The 27,726-nt window shown below is 41.3% G+C and overlaps 1 protein-coding gene across 4 annotated transcripts in view; it reads left to right on the plus strand.

Annotated features, from left to right (window-relative positions):
- The window catches only part of JCAD (junctional cadherin 5 associated), a 148,405-nt gene that overhangs the window by 113,386 nt on the left and 7,293 nt on the right, over positions 1 to 27,726 (plus strand). For 3 of the 4 annotated variants that reach the window (XM_056519423.1, XM_056519425.1, XM_056519424.1), the window contains 2 exons: positions 2,725 to 3,092; positions 22,382 to 25,827. In XM_056519423.1, the coding sequence (XP_056375398.1) occupies positions 2,788 to 3,092; positions 22,382 to 25,827 (3,751 nt within the window). In that variant the 5' untranslated portion in view covers positions 2,725 to 2,787. Of the gene's footprint in view, positions 1 to 2,598; positions 2,618 to 2,724; positions 3,093 to 22,381; positions 25,828 to 27,726 lie in introns of those variants that run through there. The other variant, XM_056519426.1, reaches the window with a different exon arrangement.

A 27,726-nucleotide genomic window follows, 5' to 3' on the forward strand; every position in this document is an offset into this window, starting at 1 on the left:
TTTGTATTAGTGGTGTTGTTCAGGAATAGTAAAATAGTAGATTCTGGTAGTACTGTAGAGCTATGGGGAGGATATGATGAAGTGAATTAGTAGATGGAAGGTGGGGGATTATGCCCGTTTCTAGGGGGAGTTGATTACCTGGTCAGAGGTCCTGTGTGCGTCTGTGCTGCCGCCGGTCTGAGGCAGCTGACCCATAGTGCGCATATTTGGACGGGAGAACGGCCGATATGTCACTTCCGGCAGAAGCTGGCATGGTGACGGAGGATGCTGGGGATGTGGTGTGTAAGCCTGGTGTATGGGCGGCGCATTGCCGCGATGGTTAGTGGAAGCTATGTGTGTGGGAGGTGCGTAGTAGCGCTGTGTTGGGAGATTATGTTTAAACTGGATTCCAGGTGTAGTGAACTTGCAAAGGGGAGAGCGGGATAATGATATTGGATGAGATGGTTGTGGAAGGAATGTAATAGGGAGAAAAATAGGCTTGAAAAGGAAAAAAAAGGGGGAAAAATGGGGATGGCTGGTGTTGAGAATGAGATGAGCTGGAGGGGAAAAATAGGGAGGAATATTTGTGTAGTGGGTGAGGAATGGAAAGGGGGATGGATTGAGATGAAACTAGGGGAAATGTACTGAAATTGATTGAGAAGAATGAATGTGGATAGAAATAAAAATAAAAATAAAATTTAATTAAATGAAAATGAAATAGGAAATATAAAATAAAAATAATAATAAAAAAATAAACATAAAACATTAAGACTAAAAAATATTATAAAGATACAAATGAGAATATCAAAAAGGATGGTAATGGATTATAATGGTGAGGAGATAATAATGAAAAGGAAAAAAGGAAGAATGAACAACAACAAAAAAAAACCTGAAAATAAAAATGAAAAATTGAATATAAAAATAACTAAGAGAAGAGTGAAATAATGGGGATTTTGGATGGTGTGGAGATAATGGGGGGGGGGGGGGGGGATGCTGCCGAGACGGTCCTGCTTATCTTACTGTTTTACATGCCATGAGATCCCCATAGACCACCATTGGCCTATTGGTTTCAATGGGCAAAAAATCACAGAGTTAATGCACTAGTCATAGTTCCCTATACCATTAAAGAAGGGAGGGCTCAATATTCGCGAATATGCGCATATATTTTAGCATATGCACAAAAAACGAATATAATGAATATGCAAATTTCGTGAATATATGACGAATATTCGTCCATATATTCGCGAAATATCGCAAATTCGAATATGGCCTATGCCGCTCATCACTAATAACTACAAGTCCAAGCAAGCCTGCGAGGTATCCTATGTTCCGGTTGCCTCTGTGGAGACTGCATTACTGTAAAGACTGTTTCCTGAATATTGCAAGTAAAAGTTCCAGTTATTGCAAAACCCTTGCTGTGGACATTCCTTGTTATTATACCGAAACAACCGCACCCTGGCATCACGAACACTAAGAGGTTAACAACAACTTGCCCCCAGGGTTAATACCACCAGACCCTGCTACATACTGCAACACCCTGTGGTCACCACACATTTTTACACCATTGGGTGAGATCTTGCATGGAGCCCCAGATCAAGGGAGATTATCAGTGGTCTTGTATGTCTTCCATTTTCTAATAATTGCTCCCACAGTTGATTTCTTCACACCAAGCTGCTTGCCTATTGCAGATTCAGTCTTCCCAGCCTGGTGAAGGTCTATAATTTTGATTCTGGTGTCCTTCGACAGCTCTTTTGTCTTGGCCATAGTGGAGTTTGGAATGTGACTGTTTGAGGTTGTGGACAGGTGTCTTTTATACTGATAACAAGTTCAAACAGGAGCCGTTAATACAGGTAACGAGTGGAGGACAGAGAAGGCTCTTAAAGAAGAAGTTACAGGTCTGTGAGAGACAGAAATCTTGCTTGTTTGTTATTGACCAAATACTTATTTTCCACCATAATTTGCAAATAAATTCTTTAAAAATCAGAAATAGGGATTTTATGGATTTTTTTTCTCATGATGTCTCTGATAGTTGAGGTATACCTATGATGAAAATTACAGACCTATCTCATCTTTTTAAGTGGGAGAACTTGCACATTTGGTGGCTGACTAAATACTTTTTTCCCCCACTGTAAATAGATATGAGATAGATAGGAGATAGATAGATAGGAGATAGAAAATAGATAAATAAATAGATAGATAGATATGAGATAGATAGATAGATAGATGCATATGAGATAGATAGATATATAGATAGATGTGAGATAGATAGATATGAGATAGATAGATAGATAGATAGATAGATAGATATGAGATAGATAGATAGATAGATATGAGATAGCTAGATATGAGATAAATAGATGAGTATTAGAATATTTCCTCTGGGCACACCGCGGCTCCTCTTCAGGGTGCAGGAGCAGTGACCCTCCTGTATCCCGTATCGGGGTCTATATTGAGTACTCTAAATGTTTTACCATTTCCTAAACTGTTTCCTTATTCCACAACACCTTCTAAAATAAGCCGAGTCAGCAGCAGAGTCTCATCTCCCTTTTTCCCTCTGGCTCCAACATACAAGCGGTTTCTTATCTTGGCAGGATCCTTCCATTACTCATCAGAGCATCTGCATATAATTTAACATTAGGTAACTAAACAAACTATGTAATGAAAAAAAAAAAATCCCCAGGATTCCTAAACCAGCGTGGAACACGTGCTGCTGAGTGATATTTATTTTACTCTTCTTCCTTCCAGTGATGAAAGACCCTTTGAAAGGAAGGTTCGCCCCGGCATAGCTGTTCCTCCAGGAAGCGCAGCATGTTCAGCGTAGAGGACCTCCTAGTTTCTCATGGGTACAGAGTGTCGAAGAGCACGCTTTCCTCATATCAGCACAGGACTGACGACTTCCAACATGAAGCTGTGGACGCCAAGTCTGGCAATGGCGTGTTAAATGGATACCCGCCAGACCTACCGGACACTAACGCTGTGAACCCCGCCACCACCAAGGGCCTCCTCCTGAATGACCATGAAAAGTGTTGTGTGAACAAGAGGAGGCAGACGACTTCTGCAGGTTATCCCAGGAGCGCTCAATCTACAGCCACATGTCAGACCACAGACACCGGGTATGTATCTAACTCTGTAATCTCATCCTTGCCGGATTGTACCCCATTGTGCACTTTCCCACTTTAGCAGTAAAAAAAAAAATATTTTTGGTAATTTTGGCATTGTATTCCAACCAGCTGCTGCAAAACTACAACTCCCAGCATGCTTTGATAGCCAAAGGCTGTCCGGGCGTGCTGGGAGTTGTAGTTCTGCAGCAGCTGGGGGCACGCTAGTTCGGAAACACTGGTGTGTTTTTGTCACTTTTATTGCTATTTTATTGTTGTTTTTTAAACCAGCTGTTGCAAAACTACAACTCTCAGCCTTTTATCGCCATTGTATTGTACGCCATTGTGCAGTTCTGCACTTTAGCACAATTTTAATTTTTTATTTTACTGCTATTTCTTGCAGCATTTTCCAACCAGCTGTTACAAAACTATAACTCCCAGCATGCCCGGACAGCCTTCGACTGTCATCCTCGTTATGTTGTACGCCATTGTGCGCTTTCCCACTTTATCAGTAAAAAAAATGTTTTGGGTCATCTTACTGCTATTTCTTGTTGTAGAGCATTGTATTCTGACCAGCTGTTGCAAAACCACAACTCCCAGCATGCCAAAAACACACCAGTGTTTCCGAATTAGCGTGCCTCTGGCTGCTGTAAAACTACAACTTCCAGCATGCCAAAAACTCACCAGTGTTTCCGAACTAGCGTGCCTCTGGCTGCTGTAAAAGATCAGGCTAGTTTGGAGACACTGGTGTGTTTTTGTCATTTTTATAGCTATTTTATTGTTGTAGATGATTTTTTTTTTTTATCTAGATGTTGTAAAATTACAACTCCCAGCATTGCCGGTTGTTATAGCCATTGTGCAGTTTTGCACTTGAGCACAATTTTTTCATTTTTACTGCTATTTCTTGCAGTGTTTTCCAACCAGCTGTTACAAAACTACAACTCCCAGCATGCCCGGGACAGCCTCCGAGTGTCATCCTCGATGTGTTGTACACCATTGTGCGGTTTCCCACTTTAGCAGTAAATCATTTTTTTGTCATTTTTACTGCTATTTCTTGTTGTAGACCATTGTTCCCCAACTAGCTGTTACAAAACTGCAACCTCCAGCATGCCCGGGCATGCTGGGAGTGGTAGTTTTGCAGCAGCTGGAGGCACCCTGGCTGGAAAACACAGTTGCACGCTATTTATAGCAAAGTTGCACGGAGATTGTGCATATTAAACTATAGATGGCTTTATTGTTCTGGAAGCCGATTTGCTCATCTATATGCCGTATATACATCGGGGGATAATGTATTCTTTTCAATGATATAAGTACATAAAAGATGAAGAATCTGTTCGGTGATAAAGAGAATTAATTTCAATTATTTCCATTTATCATTTGTGTAGATTGAACAGATTTGTGCATGTGTTTCATGTGCGGGTCTCGTGTATTCTCTGTATTGTCTGGGTGAAGCCACCTGCTGCAGGGTGGGGGGGGGGGATTGGGGGGGTGTCACCATCGCAGGCAACAAGTTACCTGGTTGGGAAATGTGAACAGTAACGTATAGAATGTGGTTTATCACCTTCTATTTCTTATGTCAAATGCAAAAAAAAAGAAAGTTTACATTATTTTTGGAGTCAGCTATTGGATATAAGGTAGATGATATTGATATATATATATATATATATATATATATATATATATATATGAGATAGATAGATAGATAGATATGAGATAGATAGATATGCGATAGATAGATATGAGATAGATAGATATGAAATAGATAGATAGATATGAGATAGATATATAGATAGATAGACATGAGATATATATCTATCTATATATATATATATATATATATATATATATGAGATAGATAGATAGATGTGAGATCAATAGATAGATAGATATGAGATAGATAGATAGATATATATGAGATCAATAGATAGATAGATATGAGATAGATATGAGATCAATAGATAGATATGAGATAGATAGATAGATATGGGATAGATATGAGATAGATGGATAGATAGATAGATATGAGATAGATAGATAGTAACATCGTTCATAAGGTTGAAAAAAGACCAGAGTCCATCAAGTTCAACCTATAACCCTAATGAGTCCCTACTGAGGAAGGCAAAAAACCCTAATCTTAGAGGTAAAAATTCCTTCCCGATAGATAGACAGATAGATAGATAGATAGATATGAGATAGGTAGATAGATATATAGATAGATAGATATGAGATGGATAGATAGATATGAGATGGATAGATAGATATGAGATGGATAGATAGATATGAGATAGATAGATAGATAGATAGATAGATAGATAGATAGATAGATATGAGATGGATAGATAGATAGATATGAGATGGATAGATAGATAGATATGAGATGGATAGATAGATATGAGATGGATAGATAGATATGAGATGGATAGATAGATATGAGATGGATAGATAGATATGAGATAGATAGATAGATAGATAGATAGATGTGAGATACATAGAGAAGAGATAGATAGATAAGAGATAGATAGATAGATAGATATGAGATAGATAGATAGATAGATATGAGATAGATAGATAGATAGATAGATAGATAGATAGATGTGAGATACATAGAGAAGAGATAGATAGATAAGAGATAGATAGATACATTTAAAAAAAAAAAAGGTACAAGTTGGTCAGCCCATTCTGATGCATAACCATTGTATGGACCAGGCATACAGGTGTACGCTGCTGAGGCTAAACTACTTTCTTTTGTAGATAGATAGATATGAGATAGATAGGAAAGTCAGCACAAGACCACCTCCCGCCAGCGTGCTAAAGATAGAGAAATGGATTCACACCACATAATAAACAAGTGCAATGTTTCGGGGAAGTGCCTTCCTCAAACATTAGAAGCTAAAACGTTGCACTTTTTATATTGAAATAGTATAAAGCTATTTTATTTCATCTACTTGAGTGCTGCGGCTGCCTTCTATATCCTGGATCTGCAGTTGGGGCCCCTGACCTGGGCGGTGTAAGCTGTGTGTACAACCTGCTTTGGAACTTGATGTGCTGCTTTACCCATTTTTTGCTAGGTAGATACATACATAGATAGATTTGAGATTGAAACATAACAGAAATAAGATAGATAGAAAGATATATAGATAATAGATGTTCTACCACGCTGAAGTGCATTCAGCGTGGTAGAACATGACAATCATTAATACCCTCATAGACAGCATACCTAAATCGAACTAAGAAGCTATAATTACCCCACTATTCTACATATTTCCCCAGCAAGTCAGTGCACTTGTGACATCTCTCCTGCAGCTTTTTAAAGGGGTACACAGCCCCTAGACATCCTATCCCCTATCAATGGGACCCCCCCCCCCCCCCCCCCCCGTGATCTTTGGCCCAGCATCCCAGTGTACTGAACATTTATGTTCAGAATGCCGGTTTCAGATGGCCGTGGCATCAAGCCTCCTCCATTCATGTCTATGGGAGGGGGCATAATGGCTGTGGTCTTGATGACAGCCCTCACACCCCCTCTTTTGACATGTGAGGAGGGTACGTTACATCCTGACCACGGTCGCCAAAAACCGGCATTCTGAGCATAAATGTTCAGAAGGCCTGGGTGCCGGTTCAGAGATCGCGAGGGTCGCAGTGGCCGGATACCCCCATACCCACCCCGATCAGACATCTTATGCCCTATCCTTACAGAATAAGATGTCAAGGGGCGGAGTACCACTTTAAGTCCATGCCAATAAAATTCTTCAGACTATTGATGTAACCACTCATGTGCTGCATTAGTTGCCTCCAGAACACTCCCAAATTGTTGTCCCTTTAGGTGTTTTTCGAGATTGGGGAACAGATGATAGAAGGAGCCAGGTCAGGTGAATAGGGGGAATGGGGAAGCACTTTCAAGTCTAAGGAGGTCAGTTCTGCCATTTTTCCCCCGCAGTGTGTGGCCAGACGTTGTTCTCTTTTTATTAAATTGTCAAAAGTTTAGGATCCACTTTGCTGAGTTGTCACCAACTCTCTAAGGTGATATTCTAGGATACGTAGTAATGTTATATTAGATGAGCAGGGGTCCGACTTCCGACACTCCCGCCAGTCTGCTGCTTGAAGGGGCCATGGTGCTCATGTAGGTGCCAGCTCAAGGCAACAATTTATAAAATATAGTCCTATAGTCCATTCATCTCCCTTACACAGTGTATGATATGAATGGTATGAATGGTAAGCGGACCTCTTAGTGCCTATAGTTTAACTTTTTGTATCATGGGGATTTTTCATATTTTTTTTATTTTTTATTTTTTTATTTTTTTTGAACACCAAATGTTGCATTGCTGCCATTTGAGAAAAAAGAATAAAATAAACACCTGTTCTATATGACTATTGTTTACCCCATATAAGCTGGGGTTTTTATATGATAGCAAGTAAAATAAAATTCTGGTGATATTTAAACGTACCTTTTCAATAAAACAAACACAGGAAAGAGACAGGATGTAAACAGCCTCGGAAAAATGGGCGGCAGAGCACGTCCTGTCCGTCCATCCAGGTGGCCCATTCTACTTCTTTATCTAATGATGCAAGAGATCTGGTGTGTTTTTCTAATTATGTAACATGACGGGTGTCCAGTTGGTGGTATGAAATACAGCTCAATAGTACATTATGTTACCGTATTTTTCGCCGTATAAGACGCACTTTTTCTTCCGCAAAACTGGGGGGGAAAAGTCGGTGCGTCTTATACGGCGAATACACCCCTATCGCGGCGGTCCCTGCGGCCATCAACGGCCGGGACCCGCAGCTAATACAGGACATCACCGATCGCGGTGATGCCCTGTATTAACCCTTCAGACACGGCGATGAAAGCTGACCGCCGCATCTGAAGGGAAAGTGACACTAACCCGGCTGTTCAGTCGGGCTGTTCGGGACCGTCCCGATTTCACCGCGGCGGTCCCGAACAGCCCGACTGAATAGCCGGGTTAGTGCTTACAGGACACCGGGGGGGACCTTACCTGCCTCCTCGGTGTCTTCTCCATTCAGGGATCCCCTGTATGCCGGCGCTCTCCTTCCTCGTCATCACGTCGTCGCGTACGTGCGTCGGCGTGCGTAACGACGTGATGGCGGCGACGGAGAGCGAGGATACCCGGCCGGCAGCAGAGACGTTCCGGAGCGACGGGGACACGGCGACAGCGATGGAGCGACATCCAGGGCAGCGGTGACTGGTCCGGAGCGGCGGGGACACGTGAGTATTACCTCCTATGCAGTGGTCTTCAATCTGCCGACCTCCAGATGTTGCAAAACTACAACTCCCAGCATGCCCGGACAGCCAACGGCTGTCCGGGCATGCTGGGAGTTGTAGTTTTGCAACATCTGGAGGTCCGCAGGTTGAAGACCACTATTGGGTTCAAAATCTTAATTTTTTTAGATTTTGCCCCTAAAAATTGGGTGCGTCTTATACGCCAGTGTGTCCTATAGGACGAAAAATACGGTATTTTGTCATGGATTACAAGTTCTATTAAGGCCAGTTATGATGGTTCTAAGTAGAGCTGTGCAAACCAAACGCATAGAACCTCGTAACATCGTTACACTGCTCAAGGCCTGGGCCAAAACCCTATATCCCCCACCCCACCCCCTGGGCCTGTCCCCAAGTTGACTCCCATGGCCAGCACACTATCTTCCCCATTGGCATTTAAAAAATATTTTTTAACCCCTTAAGGACCAAGCATTTTTCAGTTTTTTCACTTTAGTTTTTTCCTCCTTACATTTTAAAAATCATAACCCTTTAAATTTTGCACCTAAAAATCCATATGATGGCTTTTTTTTTTTTTTTTTGTGCCACCAATTCTACTTTGCAATGACAGACATTTTACCCAAAAATTTATGGCAAAACGGCAAAAAAAATTATTGTGCGACAAAATTGAAGAAAAACACCATTTTGGAAATGCTGGCGTCTTCCGTTTCTACGTAGTGCATTTTTTGGTAAAAATGCCACCCTATCTTATTTTGTAGGTCCATACAATTAAAATGATACCCTACTTATATAAGTTTGATTTTGTCGTACTTTTGGAAAAAATCATAACTACATGCACTAAAATTAATACGTTTAAAATTGTCATTTTCTTACCCCTATAGCTTTTTTATTTTTCCATGAATGCGGAGGATTGAGGGCTAATTTTTTTTCACTGTGATCTGAATTTTTTATCGGTACAATTTTTGTTTTAATCTGACTTTTTAATAGCTTTTTATAATTTTTTTATGGTATGAAAAGTGACCAAAAATATGCTATTTTGGACTTTTGAATTTTTTTCCGCGTACGCCATTGACCGTGCGGTTTAATTAATGAAATATTTTTTATGGTTCAGACATTTACACATGCGTCGATATCATATATGTTTGTTTTTATTTTTATTTACACACTTTTTTAAGTGGGAAAAAGGGGGGGGGTGATTTAGATTTTTATTAAGGAAGGGGTTAAATCACATTTATTAACTTTTTTTTTACTTTTTTAAGCAGTGTTATAGCCCCCTCTAGGGGCTGTAACGCTGCATATACTGATTGCAGGCACTGTTTAATGCATTTCCATAGGAATGCATTGATCAGGTTGTTCCCCGAGTAGATAGTGCCCCTAATAGATAGATAGTGCCCCAAATATACTCCGGTAATAGTGTCCCCAGGTAGATGTCCCCAGAAGGTAGTGCCCACAGGTAGATTGTGCCTCCAGTAATAGTGCCCTCAGGTAGAAGATGCCCCCAGCAAGTAGTGCCCCCAGCAGGTCATGCCCCCATTAGATGACTCCATTAATAGTGCCCCCAGGTAGGTTGTGCCTCCAGTAATTGTGCCTCCAGGTAGGTTGTGCCTCCAGTAATTGTGCTCACAGGTAGGAAATGTCCCCAGCAGGTCATCTCTCAATGTAGATAGTGCCCCCACTACATAATGCCCCCAGATAGGTCCTTTTAAAAATAAAATAAAACATCCCACTCACCTTTCCACCGATCCTGCGCTGAGGCCGGGCTCCCTGGATCCTCTGGAGCAGCGCATGACTTTAACTGGCAGGCCGCGTGATGAAATTACGTCATCTCATGGCTTGCAGCATAGTCTACGCTAATGTATGTACATTGCGTACGCTATTTGAGTAACTTACGTACAGGAGCAGGAGATGGCTGTTTAAATAGTGGTCTTCTGCTTCTGTGCTGGGAATGCCGCAGGAGGTTGCAGCTGGGGCCCGGGCCACCGTAGCAGCCCAGGCCCCTTACTGGTGTACTGGCTGTAGCCCCCCTGACGGTGGCCCGGCTAACACCATAAGAAAGCGCACTCCTCCATATAATGAAAAAAACTAACAACCTTTATTGGGTACATTATGCATAATAAACAAGACATACATTTGATAAAAACACTTAAAAAGGCTAAACAAGCCTGCCTCTATACACAAGGGGGGGGGGGCCCGTGGATCCCACCCTAGACACCAGTCCACTGTAAATGAACTATCTGCCTAGCGCATAATGCAGTAAGATATAGTAATCAAGCATTGGCATGTAATACATTAACAAATCCTATTGCTAAAATAGCAGCATAGAGTATACCAAACCCTCCTGATTACTCAGGATGCAGGGCCAGACCAAGGGGTAACATGCAATGTAGCTCAGTGCACGGGCACTCCGATGAACCCCACGCTTTCTGTTGCCTTCAGCAACTTTCTTAGGGTTTCCTATGGTTTAAGACCCCTTTATTCTGGATTATGACCTCTGGGAATCCCATAATGCCTTTCAAACTGCTCTCCCAGCCAATCAGGAGGCAGTATAGGGGTGTTGTCTGGGCCACCATAAAAGCCTATGCACATACTGCAGCCATTTTAGAGATAGCAGGAGTTAGGTGAAGATCTCTGTGAGGGACACTATGCGGCGAGCAACACAGATAATGCTCCTTTCACACTACCATTTGTGCCCGGTAGTTGATGTCCATTAGGAGGATAGCAGGAGAAAAATTTGTGCATTCAATGTCTTTTTCTCCCGCTATCTTCTGCCACAATAACGGGAGTTATAACGGATGTTAGAGGAATCCCATTCAAGTGAATGGGATCCTCTTTGCCCATTATGACTCCCATTAGGCTCCGTTACAATAACAGAGATGAAGGGCAGTCAAAATGGGGGAAAAAAAGAGCCCTTAATGTCTGTTTGTAATGGAGCCACTATCAGAGTGTGAAAGTAGCCTAAGAGAAAAGTTCAGCTAACTTTTCAAAAAAGTTCAGTTAACAGCAGACAGGTTCTCACCACTCTAGTCTTGAGAGTGATGATTTCTTTTATGAATACACAATATTATGGAACGCCTACATATCAGTGAAGTGGCTGGTTTAATATTGGACACTTACACCGCTATACTATTGTAATAAGCTTAATGTGTTCTGTAACCATATGACTGATAGCGGTTGCAAACCTTATGATATACAGACCCATAAATCCCTGTATGGTACTGTAATTCCAGCATATATTGACCTGCATGTTTATAATGTGTAGTAATCGATCCTTTAATGTAGTATGTTTTGAGTTATTCATAGTAAGTCACTGAGTGGCTTTAATGGAGAACTATCATGCAGAAAAACTTAAACCCCTTATACAAAGGGGGTCAGCTATCTCCGGCTCTGCCATAGAGATACATGAAGGGGGGTGTCAGCTGCCGCTTTATTCGGAGGTCAACACGCTTCGTTCCTGGGGAGAGCCTGGGTCCTTTGGATAGGGGATACATTTTTCTTCATGATATTTCTCCTTTAATTGTGATGTCCCAGTAATTTAAGGTGCTACTCATATTTACATAATATTTGCTATCATAAGAAATTATGTTTAATAAAGCACTTCAGAAAATATTTGCTATTCAGCACCCATATTCCTGCAGTGTAAGGTGTTTCATCCTAGCTCAGTTTCGTCTATACACACAGAACATCTTTATTATTGCAGAATAAATCATGTGATCCTCAGTGTGATAACCAGTAAATTACAGGTACTATTGAGACAGGAGGTCGGTCTCTCATATGTGGCTGACTTCTTGAAACTACATGATCACATAGATCCCCCTCTTATTTAATATACAGAGGTTTCAACAGTGAAATATTGGATGAGGAGTGGAGGATCTGATTTCTGCCAGGGGGATCTATGTGACAATCACCTTAGTAGTATATGCAGCTATTAAGCTTCAAAACACCTTTATGGGAAGGGTCTCTCTTTCTACAGAGCTCCACCACGCTCTGGATCAAACACTCTTACTTAATATACAGAGGTTCCGCCAAGCCTGACGCTACGTTTCTGGGAGGATCCCCTTAATCATGCACCATCCTCCCCGAAACATAGCGTCAGGCTCAGCTATGGACGTGGGTGCAATGGCTTCGTGCTCCTAATGAATAAAAAATGTACTGTAATGCTACTTGAAAATAAATGAAAAAAGTCACTGAAGCAGGTCTGTGAATTCTTCTTTTCAATTTATTGCACTGTCGGAACCTCTGTATATTAAGTACGAGTGTTTGATCCAGAGCATGGTGGAGCTCTGTAGATCGAGAGACCCTTCCCATAAAGGTGTTCTGAAGCTTAATAGCTGTATATACTACTAAGGTGATTGTCACATAGAGCCCCTTGGCAGAAATCAGATCCTCCACTCCTCATCCAATATTGCTATCCTAGTTCATACAGTGTGTTGCTGAGGAGATCATTTCTGTTGTATCCTAAATACTTTGACCTCCCATTTCTGCCTTATCTAGAAGATAAATGGGGAGATTTATCAAAACTTGTGCAGGGGAAAAATTGACCAGATTGCTTCTTAATTGTTAAAAAGGTCTCTAAAAAATTAAAGAAGTAATCTGTTTGGTTACTAAGGGCAACCTCGGCACAGGTTTTGATAAATCTTCCCCAAGGAGTGCAGTGATATACTAGGTGAATCCATACACTCATTGGTATATGAGTTATAACACTTCCCTGACTTACACTTCCTGTTCTTTGCTATGTGTTGTGTGCAGAATTTTTAATATATTTCCATGAGATGTAGCTTCTTACTGCCTGCAAGAGCTGACAGGAAGAAACCTACTGGAAGGCAACAGACTGAAGCTGCATCTCATAGGAATACACTGAGACTCTGCAAGGTGAGTTAGGTAACAGAAGTTTTTGATTCATCACTTATTGATTCATCACATCACTTATTTTTCACTTTCTATGTCCCCATAGGGGACTATTTATATCAATCATTAGATTGCTAATACAGTTCAGTGCCATGCAGAGGCATAGCACTGATCAGTATTATCAGTGATCTACTTCTCTGGTCTACTAGAAGAAGGGCGGAGGCAGGTGTGGGTACTTCTGTCTGCCATAATGGCTGATCGGATCCCCGCGGGCACACAGGTGATCCGATCACTGCATCTAAGGGGTTAATAGTGGACATCAGCGTGATCACTGATGTCTGCCATTGACGGCGGGTCCCCTGCTGCTGATAGCAGCTGGGACATGACATGCATAACACGAGCACAGCTCCTGTGCTCCCTTCATGTACAGAACGTAAAATATACTTCCTGGAGCATTAAAGGGGTACTCCGGTGCTTAGACATCTTATCCCCTATCCAAAGGATAGGGGATAAGATGCCTGATCGCGGCAGTCCCGCCGCTGGGGACCTCAGTGATCTTGCACGAGGCACCCCATTTGTAATCAGTCCCCGGAGCGTGTTCGCTCCAGGTCTGATTACCGACTACCATGGGGCCGACGGCGTGTCACGTCACTCCTCAGCCCCCGTGTGACTTCACGCTCCGCCCCTCAATGCAAGCCTACAGGAGGGGGCGTGACAGCTATCACGCCCCCTCCCGTAGACTTGCATTGAGGGGCGGAGCATAACGTCACACAAGGGCGGAGGTGTGACGTCACACGCCGTCGGCCCTGTGGTCGTCGGTAATCAGACCCACGAGCGAACACTGATTACAAACAGGGTGCCACGTGCAAGATCACGGGGGTTCCCAGCGGCGGGACTCCCGCGATCAGGCATCTTATCCCCTATCCTTTGGATAGGGGATAAGATGTCTAAGCACCGGAGTACCCCTTTAAGTTCTAGGGCACCATTGTGGACAACTTCAGTGGTAAACATTTATATATGCCCTGGCCTCGAAAATAAACAAAATAAACTTATACATAGCTTCCTATGAGCCCCTCGTTGTCCGGCACAGGCCTCACGGTCCGGCAGTGCTAACGTCACAGGCCAGGGTGGGACATCGCCACCGCCGGTGATACGCCGACGGCTCTGCAGCATCCCCGTCTCCAGGAAGTGGAATGACGTCGGCACTGTCAGACCGTGAGGCCTGTGCCGGACCAACGGGGGCTCGTAGGAAGGTATGTATAAGTTTATTTTGTTTATTTTTGAGGCCCGGGCACGGGCATATATAAATGTTTACCACTGCAGTTGTCCTTTAAGGGGCTAATCTCTAAGCCTATTCATGATCTAACGTATGTTGCCCTATGCTCTGGTTGTAAATCAACTGAGCAAAATAGGGGTTAAACAGCCTAGCTTACTTCTGCATACTGTTATGCCACAGTACAGGAAGGAATTAAAGAACCTGTCCTAAGTTGCAAATAAAGCTTAATAACTGTATAAACTTAGCATTCTACATATTGCCAGTATACTTTAGGGGTAATTTATCAGTGCTCTTGCACCTATATTTTAGTGTAAGTTAATTTGGTCATCTTCTCAACATATTCACTTTCCGGTGGAAAATTTTTTTTTTTTTTTTATGAACTGGTGCCAGAAAGTTAAACAGATTTGTAAATGACTTCTATTAAAAATTCTAATCCACTTAGTACTTTTTAACAGCTGTATGCTACAGAAGAAATTCTTTACTTTTTGAATTTCTTTTGAAGACTTTTTTTTCTCCTGCTCTGGACAGTTCCTGATACGGGCATCAGGTGTCAGCAAAGAGCAATGTGGACAACACAAAAAATAAATACAAAGATAAAGACTTTTCTCTGTAGCATACAGCTGCTAAAAAGTACTGAAAGGATTAAGATTTTTTAATAGAAGTAATTTACAAATCTGTTTAACTTTCTGGCACCAGTTCATTTAAAAAAAAAAGTTTTCCACCAGAGTACCCCTTTAACATTAGTGTCATTTTGGGCATATTTGCGCTTTGCTTACGCATTTAGATGTTGGGGGTGTGACTTAGCTGGAATAAGGTATTTTGATATATTTGTTATTTGCTAAAATTTTCTATATTTTTGTGTAGTCGGCAAGTGAAAGGAAAAAATTAATTGATTAATTAAAGGGGTATTCCAGGAAAAAACTTTTTTTTATATATATATCAACTGGCTCCAGAAAGTTAAACAGATTTGTAAATTACTTCTATTAAAAAATCTTAATCCTTTCAGTACTTATGAGCTTCTGAAGTTAAGGTTGTTCTTTTCTGTCTAAGTCCTCTCTGATGACACCTGTCTCGGGAAACGCCTAGTTTAGAAGCAAATCCCCATAGCAAACCTCTTCTAAAATGGGCGTTTCCCGAGACAGGTGTCATCAGAGAGCACTTAGACAGAAAAGAACAACCTTAACTTCAGAAGCTCATAAGTACTGAAAGGATTAAGATTTTTTAATAGAAGTAATTTACAAATCTGTTTAACTTTCTGGAGCCAGTTGATATATATAAAAAAAAAAATTTCCTGGAAAATTTGCGACATTTCGCAAATATATGGACGAATATTCGTCATATATTCGCTAAATTTGCATATTCGTAATATTCGCGTTATATTTTCGCATATACGAAAATTCGCATATACAAAAATTAGCCTACACAAAAATCTGCATATGCGAAAATTAGCATATGCAAATTTTCACATATGCGCAAATTTGAACGCCAGTCTCACGCAGTAGTATTAGAGGCTTCTTTACACCACACAAGCTGGAAGCAGAGAGGGCTGATCACTGTGATGTGTACTGTGAAAAAAAAATGAATATTCGTAATTGCGAATATGTAGTGCTATATTCGCGAATATTTGCGAATTCGCGAATATGCGATATTCGCAAATAAAATTCGCTTTGGGAATTTTCGCGAGCAACACTAATAAATAACTATATAAAATAAATAAAACTAAACAATTTATTCTTTCTATATTATTCTGAATGTAGGCATTTCTTTCAATAACAGATATTTGAAAAGAGAATCACAGAACTTTTTGTTTCCATAAAGTTTCTTTTTATTTGGATAAATATTTACATTATCCACATAATGGGGGAGATTGATCAAAAACTGTCCAAAGGAAAAGTTGTCCAGTTGCCCATAGCAACCAATCAGATCGTTTCTTTCATTTTTAACAAGGCCTCTGCAAAATGAAAGAAGCGATCTGATTGGTTGCTATGGGCAACTGGGCAACTTTTCCTCTGGACAGGTCTTGATGAATCTCCCCCAATATCTTATTTTTTTTTTTATTGATACTCCAATTGTATTTGTTTTACAATACGTACTTACCTAAAAACCATACATTAAAAAAGTAACCTAACACTTTATAAATGACCTCATTTCTTTACAGAAGAATTTTAATAAAGCATCTGCTCATCGTGTCAAAAAGGGGTGAGAATATGATTTCGTGCCCCATGCTCAGTTAGTAAAAGCGAGAGAATAAACACAAAGCAAAAGGCCGCAAATGTTATTGATACCAGTTGTTGCGGTCGGGTTATCCAAGGTGGAGATGTCTGCCTCAGGCTACATCCTCCGTCGTTCTTGGATATCCTCCAACACGTATTTTATAGGGAACATTGGTCTTCATTACTGCGGTAATCCAGCCTTAAAATGTGCATTATAGCACAGGGTCTAACACTCATTTAATGATATAGTAAATAGGCCAAAACGACACTATGGGTATATTAACTGGAATTTTTTTTCTTTAAGACGTGCACAAGTTCCCCAGGTTTTTCATCACAAAGCGGCCACCAGGGAAACATGTTTAAACCACATTTTCTTTATAGCATGAAGACAAGGTCCATCTGTTTTCCAATACAGTCATGTAAAGAAAATAAAATCCTGCCTGCTTGTTACAGATAACAGCCCGAATATACTCCCTATATTCATTACAAAATAATCAGCTACAATACAGGTATACCGCCATGACACGGTACTATTGTTAAAGGGGTACTGTGGTGGAAAACTTTTATTTTTTTTTTAAATCAACTGGAGCCAGAAAGTTATACAGATTTGTAAATGACTTCTATACAAAAATCTTTCCAGTACTTATCAGCTGCTGTATGCTACAGAGAAAGTTTCTTTTCTATTTGAGTTTATTTTCTGTCTGACTGCAGTGCTCTCTCCTGATACCTCTGTCCATGTCAGGAACTGTCCAGATCAAACCTATCCTGCTCAAGACATTGCCTGACATGGACAGAGGTGTCAGCAAGAGAGCACTGTGGTCAGACAGAAAAAAAATTCAAAAAGAAAATAACTTCCTCTGTAGTACACAGCAGCAGATAAGTACTGGAAGGATTAAGATTTTGAAATAGAAGTAATTTACAAATCTGTATAACTATCTGGCACCAGTTGATTAAAAAAAAAAAAATGTTTTCCACCGGAGTACCCTTTTAAAGCCGATCATCACCGATCATTCCAGGTATCTGCAATAAAAAAAAATGAAGCAAAAAATCTAATATAAATTTTTACTTACAGTTCCAAAGTGTTACTATTATGTTTCCATGGTAACAGACTACAAGCAGACTCCATGTAGTCTGATCCTGCTGTCTCGTTACCTTTTATCTGTCCCCCTACTTCTTGCTAAGGTAGAAAATGTAAGTTAAAAGGAAGTAGGGGGTAATAGCGTAAGATATTTGGAATAGGTCTCGATCAACACTATGCATAGAATAGTCCACCTTAAGATAATTTATAGCCTCCACTATACACCAATAAACCTTTATTAATTTGGTTGTGGGGATAACTCACTACTATTTCCAACACCTTGGGGGTTCCCGCCTGATGGGAAAGCCCTCAACTAAAGCCCTCCCCTTAAAAGCTTCCTATATTATCAATATTAAATATCTCATACAATATCCCTAACAAATACACATCACTAAAATAATCAGTCTGTGCCTATGTTTATTGAACCTTTGGATAGTGGTCTCTCAGCCCTTCACTACTATCGACCACTCACTAGTAGGTGCTATTATTAGTTGTCCAAATTCATCAGTGGGATTGTATGTAGATGAATTACTCCATAGGCTTGGCTGTATTAAAATCTGAACAGTCTCCCTGACGTTTTGTGGTATCCACGACTTTTGTCAAGGGCTACAAGCCGTGGAAATGCCAAGAAAATTTGCAAAGTTTTGCACAAATGTGCTTTACAATTTGTGACCTTTCAAGTGCAGAGCTATTAATAAATTCTTAGTATGATTCCGGAGTCCTTGTGGATCTCCTCTTCCCGTTTCCTGTCTCCACACGCAGGAAATTTCTGCTCAACCAATCCCCAGCCAGAGAGGTGACCCGTTTAAGCCAGTGATTGGCTGCCTAGACATTTCCTGTGTGCCAAGACGTAGATTGGGAAGTGGAGGTCCACAAGGACTTGGGCACCATTGGAAAAAATTCTGGCAATGAGGGATCACTAAATTAAAGAGTTATTCCAGGTTTTTTTGTTTTTTTTTTGACTGTGCAACAGGGGCTGTAAAGTTTGTGTAGTTTATAATATAGTGTCTGTACCTGTGATTGATGGTGGTCTCACAAGTCTGTGATTTTTACCCCAAAGTTTATTTTTAGCAGCATACAAAATTAGTGTCGTCTCAGGTTTTCCCAGGTTGCAGTGCAGCCCAAGACATTACATCACTAGTCAAGGGAGCGTGTCTGTGCTTCAATGGGTGGAGCAACCGCTGGGTGGGAGGAAGATCATTCTGCAAGTAATTGTATTTTTGCAACAGCTGGAGGCACCCTGGTTAGAAAACAGTGGCCTATTGCACGGAAGGAGCACAGGTGTGTTTTAATGGGTGGGGTGGCTGTTGTGTGGGAGGAAGAAAAGTGACCTCACACTTACAAACAAGAAATCATGGGACTTATAGTTCAAAGGAGGGAACTACAACAGGAGATAGCCATTTCACAAAAAAGATAGCCACAGCTTTATGGTAATCTCACAACACAGCCATTTAACCCCAAGACAAGCACAGGTCCTTCCAAAACACGTCCATTACTGTCTGGCCGGTATGTAATAAAATCCCCTTATGGTGGAGAACCCATTTAAGTATTGGTTTTTTTTATTTAGTTTTTTAACCCAGTCTCATCTTTTTTATTATTTAAGTCCACCAAACAACCGCTTTAAGACATTAGCAACTCCAGGAATATACAATACATTGCAATGTGCTGAAACAAATGAAATGATGTGTTCTGTGAATAGTATAATACAGCAGAGCTGTAAGTCAAGAATTAACCACGTGCACTTTTATCCTGAGAGGAATATTTTCTCCTGGATTCCGTTCACATCCTTGTCCTATATGTGTCAAATTGAATTCTTCTCCTTTGTCATTTTGCTGGTGGCGGAGATGTGAAGAGAAAGACGACAATGCGTTTCCGGATATTAAACCTAAAATAATATTGATATCTTATCCATCTGGCTCCCACCATTGAAATGTATTTTAATAAGGGAAAATCCTCTACAAAATCATAAGAACAGAACCGTGTTTGTACAGGGGATAGGGGGAAAGTAGGTAGATGACAAGTGCATGGTCTGCTTGTACAGTATGTAACATAGAAGTATCAATGATTTTATAAAGAACAATGTCCCACTTATCTACATATACTGTACAGATGAACAAGATCTGTTTTCCGTGGTTTCATGAAATTTCAGGCTGCAGGGATGTTCATCAAGGAGATTACTGAAGTATGGCCTTACTCAGAAAGTCACAAAAAGAGATCATTTTAGCAAACATATCATGGCCACAATACCCAGGCAATTTGGTGAATTCAGATTAAATTTAGATCACACTATTAATAAATAGCTCGGGGTGCCCTGATCACACACCTGTTTACATTTTCTTTATACGCCCTCCTGTTCCTGAGATATGAGGGTTTAAAGTTTGTCTAACAATTTAAAGAATCAGTCATATGGGCAGGAACCTCTTTTTACTACTCAGAGTGATGGGGGGGATTATACAGTCAATGGGTGTATTAGGAATACACGCCCCTCATTGTAAAACATTCCCGCCCCCTGACTATATAACCCTGCCCATTAAGTTCACGCCCATCTGACTGATTCCCTGAATTGTAAGACAAATTATGAATCCTCATATTTTGGGAACGGGAGGTCATATTAAGAAAATGTAAAAAGTTGTATGATCAGGGCCTCCTAAGCTATTTAATGATAGTAAAATGTAATCTATTTTTTGTTAGCCCACAGGTCTACCGAAAAAGTCATATGGGCAGGAACCTCATTTTACTACTGGGAGTGGCTATCAAGTGATGGGTGGGATTATACAGTCAATGGGTGTATTACGAATACACCCCCTCAATGTAAAACATTCACGCCCCCTGTCTGTATAATCCTGCCCATTAAGTTCACGCCCATCGGACTGATTCCCTGAATTGTCAGACAAATTATAAATCCTCATATTTCGGGAATGGGAGGTCATATTAAGAAAATGTAAAAGGTTGTTTGATCAGGGCCTCCTAAGCTATTTCATGATAGTAAAATCAAATCTATTTTATGGGTAGCCCACAGATCTTCTTTGAGCCTCCAGCACACAACCCTTTTATGCATCAGTATCAGTTCTACGAGATACAGGTCTTTACAAGGGTACTCAGCGCTTAGACATCTTATCCCCTATCCAAAGGATAGGGGATAAGATGCCTGATCGCGGGGTTCCGCCCAGTTAAAATCAGTTCCTGAGTGTGTTCGCTCCGGGTCTGATTACCTCCGCCCCCGTCTGACGTCACACTCTGCCCCTCAATGCAAGCCTATGGGAGGGGGCGTGACAGCTGACATGCTCCGGGGACTGATTTTAACTGGGGTGCTGCATGCAAGATCACGGGGGTCCCCAGCGGCGGGACCCCCGCGATCAGGCATCTTATCCCCTATCCTTTTGGATAGGGGATAAGATGTCTAAGCGCCGGAGTATCCCTTTAATACACACTAATCTTATCCTATGTAGTTTTCTGTACTTTTGGCACTGTATGTTAGCATGGATTTTTCTTTATACTGTTTGAGGACCATGTGCTGCCACATCCAACAGAATTCTGAGTGGAATTCGGTGGAAAGATTCCACTTGGAAATTCTGCAGAAGACTCCTATTATTTTCAAAGGGATTCAGGGCACCATGCACACAGCAGAATTTCTGTCATGAAAACATCTGCCACGGGAATTTAATTTACAGACTCCACAGAAAGAATGAGCACATGCTTTCTTTCTCCAGAATCTACTTGAAAATGCATTGCCGTCTATGGAAAGTGCATTTCCAAGTGATCTTAGCACTGGATTGTTCTGTCAGTGCCTTCTGCCTGTGGAATGTCCAGCCAGAATTTTTCCACCTGGAAATTCCACCACATAATTGGGGCCTTATCAGTTTGAGAGGTGATAAAAATATATTGTAAGGTAATGTGTATTGCTGTTTACAATATTATGTCAATTAATTATAAATGGGGGGAAAAAAAATCTTTTTTGTTTAAGACTCAGTCTAATGAATTAATGTATTTCCTTAGGGAAACTGTCAAACTGGTGTTTTATAGGCCAGGCAATAAAACTATGCAAAGTGTCTTTCCTCAAGAAGAAAAAGTCTATTTTAGGTAAGTTCTCCTTTAAAATGGCAGATCCTGTGGTGTGTTCCTGTTATGTATTGGTTAGAACCTAATAAATGTGGTTCAAAGAAGAAGAAAATGTTTCTGAGCATCCAAGGTTGACTGAGGCGTGTAGGGAGCAAAGGCAATATCCTTGAGGAATGTTTTGAGGTATTGACTTGTCCTGTCAATTCTTCAAATCTCAATCCAGTTGAGCATTGAGGCACAAGGGGTATCCACACAATAGTAGGAAGGTAGTCTAAAGTGTGCCTGTAACATGATAAAAACACAAATAATTTTTCCAGGTTAACTGTTTAACTGGTTCTAATCTGTTCTTCTCTTAAATCCTGGTTTCGATCCTCTTAATAGCCTTTTAATATCCTAACTCCCTTCTATATGTTGCTCAAACTGCATGCAGTTCACTGAGTAGGAGGTGGCGTTCCCTTGCTTGCCCTCTAATATGGGAACTTCCATCCTCACTTCTCAAAGCTGACAACTGGCTGCTCTGTGCACTGAGACTCTGTGACATGCTAACTATTCATATGTGTTTCTTATTCCTCTTGTTCTTATTGAAATCTTTTTCTGTTTTAGGGTCCCTGAAAGACTTCAGACAGAAAAGCCATGCTGGGCAAGGACAGATAAAGATATCCAGTACTGGAGAAGGAGAGGCCAGGATTTTAGTGTTTTATTAAACCATGGGGGCAACAGACCACCTGGTGAAAATATTGCACTGTCCACAGATATTGAAGGAAAGAGGAAATTAAATTTTATAGATAAAAACACCAAGGAATTTCACAATATAGTAACGGAAAATGTGGATAAAGTGAAACAGAAAGTAAGAGTGAGTCCAAAATCATCAGAGAGCCAGATGTCAGATGGCAGTTCTGAAAAGCTAGAATTCACCCCTCCGATTCTTGAAGAAGGTTTATTTTTTGGTCCAAATAAACAGAAATCTCAATTAATGTTAAAAGTTTCGCCTGAAGGTCCATGTCATATGGCTATATCTTCAACTACGGGTGATGGTTCCTTTGTAAAGGAAAATAAAATACCTTCCCAGGATAAATATGTTGTACAACAGGATTTCAAAAGCTCATTCTTAAAACCGAAATATAGTCGACCCTCAAAGCCACCCTCATATGAAGTTCACCAGCAAACATGGGGAGCTGTGGATGTAACTGAAAACCAGGATTACCAACAAAAAGAGGAACATCACTCATCTCCTAAAGCGTTAGAGACCCTCCAGGAATCCTGCTCACATGACTCAGGCATGGAACCCCCACATTATATACCTCCCCCATCATATAAGTCCCCGCCTCTACTACATGCAGCTAACCAACCTTATAAAAAAGTGCCTCGCTCAAGTGATTGCATACGCCAAAATATTTCGGTGGAGAAATCCAGCACAAGTGACAAAAAGCCAACCTGTTGTCTCGGAAATAATGGTCCATTCACCAAACCTGCCAACTACAGGCATTCTGAACGTTGTAAAAACTCTGTGCAATACATCTCCTTCGATGATCCACGTATAAAACATATAGCAGCTGCCCAGGAGGCAGAAAAACACAATCACAGTAAAAAACACAACGATCACTTTAGACTTGAGCAGTCCAGTCAAGAAAGTAACTTTCGGAAGCGAGAACAAGACAGTGCCTTTATCAATCCTAGAAATGCATGCCATCATTTTGTAAAAAGAGAGGGGATCAAACACAAGCAATGGTTGCACATCTCCATCCCAAATCAAATGTGCTATCCTCTTTCGGAAAACAGAGATGGCGCCACTGCGTGCAGTTTACCGGAGGACAGTGAGCCTACCCACAAACTCTCCTTGAAAAAGACCCACTCCGATAGTGCTTGTGAGACCGTAACAAAAGTTAAAAAATTTGAGCCTGAATCATTTGTTTTTAGTAAAAAAAGTTCAAAGAGAAAACTGAATGAAACAATATTTTGCTTGGTCTCCATTCCTGTTAAAGCTGACTCTGCCACATCAGATATGTCTAAGAGCAACAACTCTATAGTAGACAATGTGGACAGGATGAACATGTTAAAACATAGCAATGGGGGTCTACATGAGCAAAGGCTTTTAAGTGGATCTTCCAGTGACTTGGAGCTGCAAACACTTACAGGAAGCATGAACAATAATACCGAGCTACTAAAACAAGCTCAGTCCAAAACAGAGGAAAATAAACAAGCAAATGACCTCAGATCTGGTGAGCAGAGGAAACACAAAGAACTGACATATTCTGGCTCCTGGCCAGGCGATCAGTACAAAGACCAGCAAACTCAAACTGTTATTACAGATATACCAATTCCCCCACTCTACAATGGCGAAAAAGAAAGTGAACTGGAAAATAAATCCCAATTCGTTCCTACAGGTGCATTGGGAGATCCACGTAGACATCCAGAAAACGCTAGACCAAATATACTTGGTATGAAAGGTCAAGTTAGCTTTACGCCGTCTACTAATAGTGCATTCTCTAGGACATCCTTATTGTTGACACAGATACCTAGACCCGAGCCATGCCAAAGGTGTGACCTTCCCAATGCAAATGTAGATGGGAAAGAAAAGATGGTCAAGTGTGAAAAGAACGAGTTTGAAGAAGACAATCCATGCAATAAAAAGGAGATTTTTGGACAGTTCCTTTTAAAACCTGTAAACCGGCGTCCATGGGATGCTATAAGCGAACTGGAAAGTATGAACAAAGAGTTTCAGGATCAAGATAGTTGTACGACTTCTAGTGAGGGAGAAAAGAGCATAGTGAAGGAGCAAAGTACCGTGACCCAGGTGGACTTTACGAGAACAGCATTAAGGAGAGAGATGTTGAGCAACAATAGACATATTATAGAGATTGAAGAAGTGCCAATGTTCGATGTTCTTCAGGATCAAAGTAAGTTAGATAGTTGGTGCACAGAGAAGTTGACGTATGATATAAGTGAGGTCGGGGCTGAATTATGCAAATCTTCAAAGATTATCGAGGTGAAGAATAAGGCCGTGAAGTTGTTGGATGGATGCTTGATGGGAGAAACACAAGCTCAGACCAAGAAAGTTGGAGACAAACTAGCTGCAAACACTGGAGCCATGACAAAGTCAGAACAGGAACAACCAGAGCAAATACATGCCAGTAAAACCCCCAACAATAAAAAACAGCTTTCCACAGATGTTGGCTTGCACCACTTTAAAGAAGACAAGACATGTTTTGACCATACGTTTTTCGATATTGTGAAGGTCAGCTGTGCAAAATTTGGCCAATTAGGGGACAATATGATCCGAAAGTTGTCCCTATCTGACAGAAATCATGGGCGTTCTGTTCCGGACCTTAGTAAGCAGTTCATCAGCACAAACCATAATGGAGACTTTTATGAGGAGCACAATTATTTGGATATTCCGGAGAATGAGTCTCTACACGAGAGAGCTGCAAGGATTCTAGGGATTGATGTAGCAGATGATTGCCTGGTGTCCAATGGAAGCTCTGAGGCTCAAAGTCCCGAGAACGTTCTCCCTAGTAGTGCTTTACCACCAGACAAGAGTATAAAGGAGAAAAAAGTGAGTGAATTTTTTTTTCCTACAAAAGAGACAACAGGAGTATTCAAAAGTATCCTACATTTGCCTTTAGACAATGAGAAAGCTGCTGAGAAATTAAAAAACATTGTTGACCTACGTCAGGATCCACCTTTTCTATGTCAGTCTGTTTCAGAACACAGTGAGACAAATGTTACTCGCAGTGCTGAAAAAAGGGTGAGGAACCCCTCCAAGAAGATCGAAACATTACAGGGGAAGCTTGCCTCCACGCCTGTTCGGACTGCTCTAGATCGCCTTGCTCGAATGAAGGAGGTTGATTCTGTTTCTCGAATGAGGAGGTTAAGCATTAAAAGCACAGATTCAGGCGATGAACTAGATGAGGAAAAACAGTTCCTTGGGATGCAAGATGGAAGAACGCGAAAGTTTTCCACCGGCTCCATTTATAAACGAGTCATCTCCTTGGATGAGAGTCTACTCCTAACACCAAAAGGAAAAGAAAGGTTGGATCTATCATGCACAGGTAACACATGTTTTGATTCAACTTCTTCCTTGACTGTAAATATGAAAAGCATAAACATGGACATAGAATACATGTGTATAGGATAGTGCTAGTCACCTCATTGTTACCACAGGGGAACCCTTGATAAAGGTTTTCACTCCTTGGAAACCCTTAAATGAGTACTCTGCCCACAGACATCTTATCCTCTATCCAAATGATCGCAGGGGTCCCGCCGATCTCCGTACAGCACCCAGCATTCTAAACAGTATGTTTAGAATGCTGTTTTTTTGCGGCCAGAGATGTGAAGTCACTCCCCCTCCCATAGACACGAATGAAGGGGGCGTGACAACACGTTTCCGGCTGTGGAAACCCAGCATGTTTAGAATGCTGAGTGCTGCACAGAGATCATGGGGGAATCCCAGCGGTAGGCTCCCACGATCAGACATCTTATCCCCTATCCCCTATTGGATAGGGGATAAGATGTCTGTAGACAGATTACCCCTTTAATTCCTATCCTACTTTTAAGCTGGGTGCAGGGGCAGGGAAAGCATTTTATAATTCTTGTCTAGTGCTCTCATTTGGCTCATATATGTTTACTGCACATTTGAGGAGGCTGAACTTTTTTTCCCCTTCTCTATAATAAAATGTATAGGTGTTGTTGATATATTCTTGGGTTTACCTGATCAGGGCTCAAGAAACACCAAGATTAATAGGAACCTTGGTTGGGAAACTTTCATCCAGGAGGCATTTTACTTCTAAAAGTATTGCACTTAAAATAAACACTGCAAGATTAAATATTTGACCAAAGTAGGCTTGTTTTCGCAACTCTCCATGCCACCCCATTCTTCTCATGTTTCCTTTGGGTTATGACAACCTTGGATCTGTATGAACGGGTGTCCTGTTTTGTCCTATACTTATGTATATATATATATATAGGTTGTTGAATTTTATAATATCCAGTAGAGAATGGGGCACCTCATTACGTTTCCGTGAAAGCTTCTTGATTGTTGTACTTTTAAAGGAGTACTCTGGGATGAGAAAATTGCTCGTTATACTAACAGCAGTAACAAAATAAAGAGGTACATACCTTCCGTCACTCCCCCGGTGCCTCCGGTAACCCGCTCCAGCTTCCATTGCGATCCTCTTCCTGGTTGCCGGTGGTCAGTGAGTCATACTGCATACTGCATTCACCGGCCGCAGCAGGTGCCAGGGGCCAAAAAAGTCACACTGCCGCTCAGCCTATCGCCGGCCGAGGCAGGACTTTGCTGCGGCCGGTGATTGGCTGAGTGCAGTATGACTCGCCGACCACCGGCAACCAAGAAAAGGATCGAGGCGGAGGCCGTAGCGGGTTACCGGAGGAGTGACGGAAGGTACCTCTTTATTTTTTTACTGCTGGCAGTATGACGGGCAATTTTCCCATCCCGGAGTACTCCTTTAAGGAAGCATACTAGATGAATCATAGAGATCTCCAGAGAAAAGTGATCCTCTTGGCTATCAATTCAATTCAGATTCAATGGCCAGTTCAGATTTCATCATATGCTCACCAGGCCAGGTGCAAATCACACCAACTGTATAAGTGAATGTAAGCTGCAATGCATAGAGCATCATCACTTACCTCTGGGCCAATGTACAAGAGTGGGGACACGATGAATAAAATCACCATTTTCAACCATAAAGGAAACCTGTCATCAGTGTCACTGCACTAACCTGTCCGTACAGATAGGTAGTGCAGATAACACTGATGAAAACCTTACTTACCAGTCCCCAATCCGTTATTCTGCTATCTTCCTCCATCGTTTTCGTTCCGGAACTGGTTTGGGGCATGGGCGGAGCTTCCCGACGTCACCACTGGGGTTTCTCTGCTGGGCCCTGCTGCATGCAAACAGTAGCGATGACGTCAAGAAGCTCCAGCCCTGCCCC

This window comes from Hyla sarda, chromosome 5 (genome assembly GCF_029499605.1).
Source record: "Hyla sarda isolate aHylSar1 chromosome 5, aHylSar1.hap1, whole genome shotgun sequence".
NCBI classification, from domain to species: Eukaryota; Metazoa; Chordata; class Amphibia; order Anura; family Hylidae; genus Hyla; species Hyla sarda.